Genomic DNA, 12,378 nt, shown 5'->3' with positions numbered 1-12,378 from the left:
TTCCCTATCAAGTCTGGCGTCCAAAACTATCTGATTGCTAAGGTCAATAACCCTAGCAAATAAGAGTTTAAAAGCCAAGTTGGAGAAGGGCTCAGAGGAAAGGTAAATAATTCAAAAAGCGTTAACAAAATCATTAAAAAGGACCCACTGCATTGATTACTTCTGTCTCCACTTTTCCTTTAAATGCTATACAGACAGAAGCTCGGTTCATATACAAGCAATTTAGTCACAGCATTGACATCATGGCTTGTCAGCATACTGTCTATCAGCAGCAAAAGAAATGAGACAGATTTCAAGAGGAGAAAAAAAATAAATTCAGCATCTCAGACGCTTATTACTTTTCAAGGAATGCGCACATTTTAGATAAACATGGCGGTGCAGTGCGTCTGCATGAATAAAAGAAGCAGATCATAACATGCCTGTGCCACTTAAAAAAGCCCTTAATTTCACTAAAATATATATATATATTATGCTAAAGTAATCATTTCCTTCATCACAATTTTCTCCTGTGATTTGACACAATTTTTCTTTTTCTTTTTTTTTTTTACAGTGGGTTATGTGGAACAGATTGCATTAATTATCATCAAAGTATTTACGTCATGCGAGCCCCGTAAAGCAAAGCTGTGCCCAGACCAAATTGCAGCTGAAAAGGAAAGCAGCAGGAATTTCAACAGTTTCTTTTTTTTTTTTTTCACTAAAGCCATCAGTAATGTGCATTCTTTTAAGAAAAAATAAATGTGCTTCTGTGTTTCAGTCTCGAAATGCAAAGGTATGATGTTATTTGTTATCCTGCCCAAAAAAGTCCGTATTCAAAAACTTTGCCAGAAGAGGGAGAGAGAGAGAAGGGAACTATTCTCCCAGCTGTTTCCTGTCTACAGTGTCTGTGTAAATGTAGATAAATGTGAGGCTTTTCTGTAAATCCCTCTTCTGTTTGCAAAATCTGACTGTCACTGCTAAAATCAGAGCAGATAGTCTACGCAATGGAACAAAGTCCTCTATATTGAAATGTGACATTGCTCTGAACATCTCCACTGGATTCCTCTTATTATCACAGCTGACAATTCCATTCCCAGTCTCTGCTCCTAAGAAGCCATGGAAAAAAACAACAGTCTTTCAACACAATTATTTAAGTGCTACTTTTGTGATTTCTTAAAGGTAACTCATTTCTTTGATATCTTTTCATTAAGAATTTTAGAATTTAAAAGCTATGATTTTTAATAGTGAAAGTGGATGCTTTTTCTTTAGAGCTGTCAGAGCTTTGCCTTTAAAGACCTAAATTGCTGAATGTGCATTTTTGTTACATTTCTGTGTTTGCATGTGGCATGTGTTTAAAAAAAATGTTAATTTGCAAGAATATTTTTGGATTTAAAGTATGATAAACACATTCAGGCTGTAACTTCTTTAAGTAACATGTGCATTGAGCTTCAGAGATTACATAGGTGAAGAATCATTTCTGCAATTAGATTTCATGCACTAAGGTAATAGGACATGTGTGTAAAGCATTATACCCGTAACCTGGGGTATGTGACATTGTGATATAATGTACAGGACACAAGGACACAAATATATATATATATATATATATATATATATTTGTAATAGGTCCAAAGAAAATGCTCAAATTTGTAAAAAAAAAAAATTGCCTTTATTGCACCTGATATGATTAGTGTGCAGGTTTGGATATACTGTAGGAACCACGTTTAGCATCAGCAAGCATAAACTTTTTTTTTACATGTGATTTTTAACCCTTTGGATCAATCTGATAACTCTAATGCATTGTACTTTCTCATGCACTTTAATAAAATGCCATGTTAGGGTATGATATTTTCTAGATGCCAAAACATTTCTAATACAGGTATGGGATCCCTTATCCGGAAACCCATTATCCAGAAAATTCCCGAATTACGGGAAGACCATCTCCCATAGACTTCATTATAAGCAAATAATTCTAATTTTTAAAAAGGTTTCCTTTTTCTCTGTAATAATAAAACACTACTTTGTACTTGATCCCAACTAAGATATAATTAATCCTTATTGGAGGCAAAACAAGCCTATTGGGTTTATTCAATATTTAAATGATTTTAGCAAACTTAAGTTATGGAGATGCAAATTATGGAAAGATCCTTTATCCAGAAAACCACAGGTCCCGAGCATTCTGGATAATAGGTCCCATAACTGTACCCTGAATGTTAAAAGTCTGTTCTGCATGGAAACCTAGAATGCTCTACCTAATTACAGCCAATTCTCTCAGTCTCACATACAGACTTACAAAAAACACAATATCTGTCATGAGTGGCAGCAATTTACACCATGACTTTAATATTCAAAACTCATTGTGCCATAGAGACATACACCTTCTTGCTAATGTGCACTATTGTGTCACTCTCATCTGATGTCTTTAAGACCGCTGTTACACAGTGTTAGTTAAACTGGTTGGATTGACCTTTCTTGCAGCTTCTGGACAGGTTTCAAGTTTTACTTTCTCAGAAAAGAAAAAAAAATAGATTTTTGAAAAAGAAGCCTTTTTTTTTTTTAAAAAAAATAGTTTGTGTTTTGGATAAGCCTTGGAATGAAAGTATATGCTGTAGGCCATGTTTATTAGTAATAAATTCAGTTTAATCGCAAGGGAAGTTATAAACAGTGTGATGTTTATTATGAAAGAAACGTGTTTTCTGTAGCCTTTGGATGCCAGTTCTTCATATTCTTGTGCTAATCAGAATCACATGGTTGAAAAATCATTTTTAATAGTGTCTGTGCTTTACAGTAGCCTCTCTATGAGCGTACCAACATTGTAAGTGGAAGAGTCCACAGTATAATGCATTATTAATTAGCTCTCAGACAAAGCTTCCATCAGAATATTTCATTGATGTGAAGACCAGAAGTAAATTTGGTGACTTCATGGGCAATTTTAGTGTCAGTAAGTAACAACCATGGGCTGAAGCTACAAAGGATGATCAAGAGGAAGAGGAAGTAAGTGTGGATTACTAAGGAAATGTTACACTTCATTAAGAGCTTTAATTGCTTTACAAGGGGTATATCAGATTATCAAAATAATGACATAAATATACAAAATCTCTGAGGCTTCTGTGCTTCAGTGGACTATGACTGCCAGCCAACAGCTAAAATGCTAATGTGTCTCTCTTGTAGTTCATACATTAGAAATAAATATTAATCTATTGTGTGTGTTTTCATTGGCAGCTGAAGATGCACAAAATGTCCTACATTCATCTGCTCTACCTGGCTTTGTGTTTCCTGACTTTAACCCATTCAGCAGCTGCTGGACCAGAGACCCTCTGTGGAGCCGAACTGGTAGACACTCTTCAGTTTGTATGTGGAGACAGAGGCTTCTATTTTAGTAAGTTCTTTTTTTAAAAAACTTTTTTGCCTCATAATTTACAAGCCTGATGACTAATGTAATGACTGGCATGTGGGATAACTGAATAATGGATTGGGAACTGTTAGCTTGCATTTGTGGTAAAAGTTTTGGATTTCCACTCTCAAAAGCGGTGTTGGCACATCAAGCTCTCAGAGCTCACACAGAGTATGCAGTGCCATAACCTTTAGCAGATAATGGCTAATGGCACTGACTAAGATCTTACATAATTCAAGAAGATGCCTAGAGACTGCTTCAGTTGTAATGAAACTGCTACACAGGAAGATTAGTACTTGCTACCGGCTAAAATAATATGTTACGGTGCTCTCTATGGAACATGTAAGCTATCATGCACTCGTAGGGGACAATGAAACTCAAGAATTAGGCAATGGTGGATACTTTTACCTGATAAGTCTACAGTTTAGAATGGGAATATATGAAAAACTAAGGACAGATTTTTGGCAGATTTGGGTCTTTGTTGATAGGACATGGCTGAAGTTTTTTCTCAGCTACATAGCTACCACAGTTCAATGCCACAATGGCAATTTGGTGCTCTTCAAGATTTGCAAGCATCTGTTTTCTTATAATGCTAAGGATTTAGGCTTTGATATTTTCCACAAATAAACACATGGTCAGTTTTCGCTCATGTCTGAAGAGACTGAAAATTTGGACACTATCACTGCCTGCATCACTTCTGGATACAATACAAAATAACAATTTCTACTCCTGTTCCTCTTCCCTTTGTCCATTTTATAAAATCATCATCTCTAAGGACAATGTAGTATTAGGTAGGAAGGTTGTTTCATTTCATGTAAGCCATAGAAACCAATCAGCAGGTAGCTTTTTCTGGTCTGCTGTTTGAAAGCATACTGTACATTGGATTTGTTTGTGAAGGTTACTACTTTCAGGGCAAACATCCCTCATGGTATTACAATACCCCCATTCATAAACCCTAATTATTTAGAATGTTGTAGACCTAAAATCAGTGTATTAAAAGATGAGCTCTCTAATCTTAGTTTGAATTGTTCAATTACAGTGAAAAATCCTCCTGCACCAAAACTGAATTATATGGCTCTGCTGGTAATAAGATTGGCACAAAGAAACCACAACCGGCTGCAACTTGACTTGATATTTGTTTAGCGTCTTCCCCTCAAAATTTTGTTTTAATTTTTTCCTAATTGCATAAAGATATTATGAGTGCATGGAAGTAAAACTGAGGGCGGTAAGACCTCCTACAGAAACTCCTCTGCTGTGTGTTCTTTCTAATTTAGACTGAATGTTATTTTCACTGTTCTATTCTTCAAGCATGACTACTACAATTTGTCACATACAGTTTGCATGGGTTTCTGAATGTTCTGGGAACAGCTGGTGTTCCACTTCTTCTGTAGGTGACATCATGATCTAAATATCTTGCTACAAAATCCACAGGACATTTCAGATTCTAATGCATTAGTGTCCAGGCTGCTTTTAGTGTTCTACAATAGTCCTGAAATGTTTGCAGAGTCACATTTTAAACAACAAGATATTATGAGATGATTCTGGGACCTTGACATGTTTGTACTGATGGATCTTGGGATTCTGGTAGTACTGATTCTGGTAAAAATGTAGTTTTGACTCATGAGCATCCACAAATAGGGGCAAAGGGGAGCACCCAGAGTTTCTGACATGAAACTAACTGAAGCCTGCAGCTACTGCTCTTTTGGATCTCAGAGTTTAATCCCAGTAAAGCTGAACACCAATTGGACAGGCTAGAGGGATTCAATCTTCAGTCTATATAATCCCTGTGCAGCTGTACTGGGACTTAAACTGAAGGGAAGGTGGGCACAGGCACAGGCCACAGGCTTGGAACAAGGTAACAGTGCTTCAGTTCATGTTAATTTTAATTCAAAAAGCTACCTGTCAATTCAGTGTTTCAGTGACTGACATATTAGCACATTAATGAATGGAACTATTTAAATGAGCAATTTATTATAGAGTAACACCAACCAATTGTTTATATATGAGCTTTCTCAGCAGTGAACTTTGGGAACAAGCATTTGTAGAGTCAATTCACTGTATAGTTCCCTCTATAGTTTGCTGGTGTGCATTATAGTAGCACCTCCACATCCATCGAGTTCATCCCTTTGTCTCAGAAAAACCTATCTAGGCTTTTGGCCTACCTAGGCATGGCCTAAAATGTTTGTATTACATACTTATGTTCATGAGGGGCCCAAGACAAATAACTTAAAAACACTGCATTGTGGATAAAAAAAGCATGGCAATTGTAGTTGAAATTGCACTAAGCCCATTGCATAAATGACCCCCTATTGCCTAGCCCTAGACAAAGGGAGACTATACCAGTGTGTTTGACCTAACTGTCAATCAAACTCTGACACCAACTCCTGCATTGAGAAAGAGAGAGAGAGACTATTTTAGAGTTTTAATTGATAATATTTAAAAAGGTTTCACAAAATGAAGCTCATATAATATGTTTATTTCCCCTTTAAGTTACAGAATATACATGCAACCTGCAGTCATCTAGATGTGGCTGAACTATAATGCTTACCACCACTCCCCCTGAAAGCAAATTCCCTTTGCCTAAGGGTGGGAGGCTGAGAGTGCTAAATGTTAAGGATAGACATGCCCATTAGCGCCTTCAAGTCACAACTGCTGTTGAGGTGTAAATCCCACCTCTGTAGGAAATGATGGTTAGACTTTCAGCCTGATTCTGTCCTTCCTTTTTTTGCTGTGTTGTGGGATCTTGTTATGATTCAGCAGCTTTGCTAAAGAGGATATGATTATGCAGGATTTATCCTACTGCTGCCCTCCCTTTATACAGTAGTTAGGTAAAAAACCACCCAAGGCACTTCCCCCCCAAAAAAACAGAACCAGATGTCCAGTTTTGCTTATTCAAAATTTAGAAGAGTTAAACAGCAAAACACTTTTGTATGTGTATGTATGTTTGCATGTGAATATTGGTGTGTATATATGTGTGTGTGTGTGTGTGTGTGTGTGTGTGTGTGTGTGTGTGTGTGTGTGTGTGTGTGAAAGTGTACGCTTGCAAGTGTGCAGGGGTGTGTGTGCATTTGGATCTGTGTGCATGCAAGTGTGTGCATACTCATATATGGGTATGTCTTGATAGTTATATAATAAAACTGATTTATGCTTAAACAAGTTTTATATATACTACCCATGTACACACATCACATGACATATATAAAATGTACAGTATCTTAATATGTTTATTCATTTTATGAAGAGCCATTAGAATACTGTTTATATGCCAGTCAGCTCAAATCTTATCCTATGTGCTGCATTAGTGCCTCATTGAAAGTCTTCTGTGAGCTAAGCCAGTAAAAACACTTTAGTACAATACATTTTTGGAGAATGGTCATATCGTCAAAACCCTATAGCCCCAAGCTGAAATAATTACATAGCGCAGACCAGTAACAACTTATGTTGCTAATATTGCATTTATAACTTATTTATTCTTTGATATCCCTTACCATATGTATTTGATAAAATCACATGTATTAATAACCAAGCATCTAAACCAGCAATGTGTAACCTAGGGAATGGGACCCAAATACGGAACACCCTGCTCATTAGGGTTGGCTCTCCATGATTCAATTTAATGCAGTAAAATCTCTTCCTAGAACAGCCAATTCAAAGGCCTATAACCAATTCTGAACCAACTTGTGAGTTGCAAAAATCATTGGCCATGAGTTGCTGGGTAGGTTCCATGTTTTGTTTGAGAACTGTATTATAAATCAGTTGCATAGTGCATGACAGAGCAAGCACTGATTTTTTAGAAAGGAACCATAAATCATTTGTGCTGAACACTAATTAGAGAAGGAAGTCAGTAATAATGGCTAGACTGTTTCATATTGAGAGGAAACTGATACAAGTCACATGATTTTTGAGAATTAATCTCCAGAGAAAAGGGCTGTATTTTATTTTTTAGAACAATTTTCTTCATAATATTTAAAGGGAAAATAAAACCCATTATCACATACCAGTAGAGCTGCTAGTGAGTGACAGGCTTTTTAGAGGTGGGACAGCACGTTGAAGGTACACTAATAATCTAATTAATCTAATTATTGCAAGTCAAATCTAATTTCCATGTTTAGTTTAAGAAATAACAAAACCATATTTTTTTGGTGGGCCAAACATATGTTTAGCACAAGCCCTGTTTATGGAACTCATGATGAAAAAGGGCGTATACTGCTCCTTTAATGTGAATTCTGGGCATGTGCAGACATGGTGATGTTATCCTTATTCTTTAACTAGCTGATGCAGGGTACTGGAGAGTAAAATCTGTCAGTCATACAGGACAGGGGGCAACAGATCCTACTGTAGACTGGTGTACAAATGTAAATCAGGTCCAGCCTTCTATCTGACCCCAGCCTAGTGTGATCTACAGATCTGACTTTCACTGCCCTGTTCAAGGTAGTTGGAAAGTTGGAACTTGGGGGTAATGCTGAGCTTGGTGAGGTTGGAGTGTGATTTGTGCAGAAAGAAGCACAGCACTTATTTGCTAGTGATACTGCCATGTTTCCTGTCTCAAACACACCTCCATCAAGGACAGGATTTGGTCAACAAAGATGCTATGTAAATACTTACAAATATTTTATGTATACATTTTTGTAAGTTAACTATTTCTACTGGTAATTATACAGTTGACCAATATATTCTAAGACAAGTGGATCAGGTACATATATTTCTCACCGCTCTGGCTTCAGTATCTTGCCATATAGTCTTAATCCTTAGATTCTTCTGAAATCCATCACAACTTGGACCATTTGAGGAAGCAATTACATAGCCTTAAATCTATTTTTTTTTTTTAATTGCTTCTGATTTTCAAGGAGAAACAAATGTCCAGGATTTATAAAGTGTATGCGGATGTATGGGGCACAGACATTTGGCAGAATCCCTTATTTTGCTGTCATTTTCTGACATGATAAGGCTACGAATGCAAGCACAAATGCAAAATTCTGTGCAAGTTGTGGTGCATGCTATATTGCAGTGCCCACTAATTATATTGTAAGCTCTGTGTGGCAGGGGCCTATTTGCTTGTCACTTTAAAACATACCCCTTATCTTTAATGTAACTGTAACTGATTATTGTATTAACCCCTGTTTGTTGACTGCAAGGGACCCAAGGAAAGAGGGGCACTATTTTGGTATGGTGCTTATATAGATTTAACCTTGGGCAGGTGCAATTTTTCTATGAAGTGGAGGAATTCTCTAGGGAGTGCCCAACAAACTAACAAACTAGCACCCACAGAGTAATAAGCTGTTCTTGGGCTTTAATGAGCAAATAAGAAGTGTAATCAAGACAAAAAAAACTTGGAAAACTAAATAAATAAATTACAATTCCAGGACCAGCAGTGGTTTTTATTCTTCACACATTTGTACAGAAAGACCAACATTTCAGTCACGATTTATACCATTATCAAGGATTGACAATGCAAACTTTACTACTTAAAGGAGAAGGGAAGGTAGAAACTAAGTAAGCTTTATCAGAAAGGTCTATGTAAATACAGCCATAAGCACTTATAGAAACACTGCACTGAGTTCTCTGTCAAAAGATTTGTTGTGTCTGTTTTCCTCTGCCAGAGACACACAGCTCTCTCTACTCTCTGCTCTCTCCTGCTCCCCCCTCCCTCAAGAATGCTAAGAACTCACTCCCCCCCTTAGGAATGTGGATCTGAGCCAATCAGCAGGAAGCTGACTCTGAGGGGCACATTTACAAAAGCACGAACGCTCGAGCGTTCATGCGAACGTTTCGAGCGTATTTTCACCGATTTTTTCGGGCGTCCGCACAACTTTTTTGTACGGCGCACAACTTTTTCGTACGGCGCACAACTTTTTCGGACGTTTGCACGAAAAAATCGGAAAGGTTTTACCGCTGTTTACAATTGTTTGGTACGAAAATTTTGTGACTTTCGGATCGCCAATACGATATTATCGTGGCTAATATGATTTTTTCGTAAGCATTTTCGTGATATTTGTGATCTTCCGAAATTTTCGTTTCCAATACGATTTTTTTACATTCGTGATTCGGATTCGTGGATTAGTAAATGTGCCCCATAGTCTTACTAACTGAGCATGGACACTGGTCTTGCTTTTGGTGCAGGAGTGAGGCATTATGGGAACTTTCTTTACACAACTCAGCGTTTTTTCTTCCTGTTTGGCTTCTGATCATCTGAACGGGAGAAATATGGGGAGACTTAAGGGCACTATTGAATCCAAATCCCGAATGGGAAAAAAACTGATTGGAAACGAAAATTTTGCGATTTTTTTCGTCGCAGCTGCGATTGTTTCGTATTTGTCGCGACTTTTTCGGCGCCATCGCGACTTTATCGTATTTTGCGTGATTTTTTCGTCGGTGCCGCAATTTTTTTGTATTGCGCTGTAGTAAACGGCAGAAAAACCAATCGAGACGGCGACGAAAAAGTCGCAAAAATTCGCGAATAAGTCCTGACGACGGCGAAAAAGTCGCGACAATTCGCGAAGAAGTCGCGACGGCAATGAAAAAATCGCAAAAATACCGATCATTGCGAAAAAACTAATTCGGATGCTTTCGGACGTTTGTGGATTTGTAAATGTGCCCCTATGTGTGCAGCTGTGTGCTCTGTTAGTTGCATCATGCAACATTTTCTGGTGCAGGTATGGGATCTGTTATCTAGAATACTGGGGACCTGGATAAGGGATCTGCCCTTAATTTGATTATCTACACCTTGTCTACTCAAAACATTTGAAGCATTTAGTAGACCCAATAGGATTGACTCTGCCACCAATATGGGTTCAAACAGCTTAGTTGGGATCAAGTACAAGTTACTGTTTTATTACAGAGAAAAAGGAAATCATTTTTAAAAATGTGAATTATTTAATTATGGGGGATGGCCTTCCTGTAATTTGGAACTTGCCAGATAACAGATTTCTTAATAATAGATCCCATATCAGTTCAAGCTGTGTGAGAGGCCAGAGCAATGCAATAGATACACACAGACAAGTCTACAGAGATAGCACAGTCAGAAAGTGTGCACTATCAGGCTGAACCTCTCTATCCCTGTACTGCTTACAGCACATATGATATGGCTGTGTAGGGCTGATGTCCTGCCTAATGCATTAGCCTAGGATAGAGTTTTCCTGAGAAACCCCCATCACAGGCTTCTAAACTAACTCTTTCTATCTTCTATGATTTGCCTACCCCAAGGTACTTTGTAACAAAGATTTATTTTTGAAGAAACACAGTGTGAAACCTACAGAGGCTTCAGCACTCCCTGAGAATTTCACTTTTTCATTTTGGAAATGAACTAGAAATACTGGTGGGAATAAAGGAAACAAACAGAGCCTTGAACTGCCTCAGCAATGTGGTTGTATTTTATCAGTAACCAACTAGTGTTGAGCCTAGCATTTGCTCTGACTGCTCTCTGCTGTCTGCCCAAAGAAATCTAGAGATTCTGGGAACGGAGCAGACGGAGCAAATAATAACAGGGCAGCAGACTGAAATGTAGTTGAGTAAACAATGGAAATGGTATGTCACCTCATTTCCCTGAGTGATTCCTATTAGCCTGCAGTTTTTCTGTTCTGAGAACCAGACAAGCATTCTCTCTGGCTTCCCGATGCCTATGCCATGAAGCAACTGTCAGTTAGAAAGCTTGGGACTCCTGATACTGAGCTGGAGATTAAAACCTGCATTTCAAGGGGAACAGCTGTATCCATTCACTTGACAGGGTTTTAATAAAATTACTACTATTTACCGGCTCTGGTAGACAGGAAGCAGAGGCATGAATTCCTGGCACCATAAATCTACCATTGCAGGTATCTGAAATCATAAAAGATGAAACAGAAACATTATATGGTCTATTTATTTATATATATATAGCATACTGTAAAGGCTACTGTAAATTAGCAGTCTCCGTGGACTTGTGTGACCATATAAAGATACACTGCCAAAGGTCTCAGTCTTTTCATTCTGTTTGCATTCTTTTAGTAGCTTTTTTATCTATATTAAATTTATTTATTTGCATCTTTTAGTTATTACACACTGTCCGAATAAAGACAAATTAAACCTGGATTTTCTAAAGAAAAAGATATAGACAGCAATATACTCTTCTGGATTTGCTGAGAAATTCTGCATTTTGCCATTAGTGAATTTTTTCTAGAAATTGAAGAGAAAAATTGCCACCAAAAAATTCACCAAGTGAGGAAAAAGTCATGGTCACGTCAAAAAACTTGCAGTCATGTCAAATACATTTTAGTTGCGTCAAAAAGTCATGGTTGTGTCAAAAAAGGCGCGCACGTCAAAAAGTCGTGAAGTAGCCGTAGTAGTAGTAATATTTATTTGAAACAAGATGATTTCCAATAGGGTTATGACTGGAAATGTAATCCAGCTGATTTCAACAGGACAAGGTCCAGATAAGGGCTAAATTCCACAGGAGATTTTGTAGGATGGTGTCCGATCGACAAAACGCATCCTGCAAGTCAGATGTAATCTTATGAGTCAAAATATAATGGGACTGAAAAATCTAACGTGTAAACTACATGCAAGGATTGCCATCTGGCACAAAACGCCTATCAGAAGGGAATGGTGCATGCTGCATCTTTATCTCAATGAGATAAAATCTGATGGTGTCTGGCAGACTTTTTTTCTCATTGAAATACATTTACTGTCAGATGTAGCTGCATGAACAAAACACACCATCTGACTTTATCCAATCCTACATTACAACACAACTGATAGAGATGAGATTTTGTAGGATCTTTGTGTTTCATGATGATGTATGCTGTTGCATGAAAAGATCAAATAAAATCTGACCCACATCAAAATCTCCCAAAATTCTCCTCAAATTGAATGTGTCCCAAGGCATTTGATAAAGATGCTTACACACCTACCTTCATGTTATTTTGCTCTGCCAGACCTGAGGTTATCCATATACAGTAGTGTAGGAAAGGCTGGGTCCTGTATTGTAAACTTGCATCCTAGTGCCTCTATTAGGTGTTTGCTTCCACACACAG

General features: G+C 37.6%; 1 protein-coding gene across 1 annotated transcript in view; it reads left to right on the top strand.

Moving 5' to 3' along the window:
• Positions 1-502: 502 nt before the first annotated feature.
• igf1 (insulin like growth factor 1) overlaps positions 503-12,378 on the top strand; it is a 63,555-nt gene continuing 51,679 nt past the window's right edge. The window contains exons 1-2 of the mRNA XM_002936829.5: positions 503-1,155; positions 3,199-3,355. Coding sequence (XP_002936875.1) covers positions 1,093-1,155; positions 3,199-3,355 — 220 coding nt within the window. The 5' untranslated portion in view covers positions 503-1,092. The remainder of the gene's footprint in view (positions 1,156-3,198; positions 3,356-12,378) is intronic.

The sequence above is a fragment of the Xenopus tropicalis genome, chromosome 3 (assembly GCF_000004195.4).
Source record: "Xenopus tropicalis strain Nigerian chromosome 3, UCB_Xtro_10.0, whole genome shotgun sequence".
NCBI lineage: Eukaryota > Metazoa > Chordata > Amphibia > Anura > Pipidae > Xenopus > Xenopus tropicalis.
Note: the sequence above shows the minus strand (reverse complement) of the source record. Positions and strands in the feature narration are given on the sequence as shown.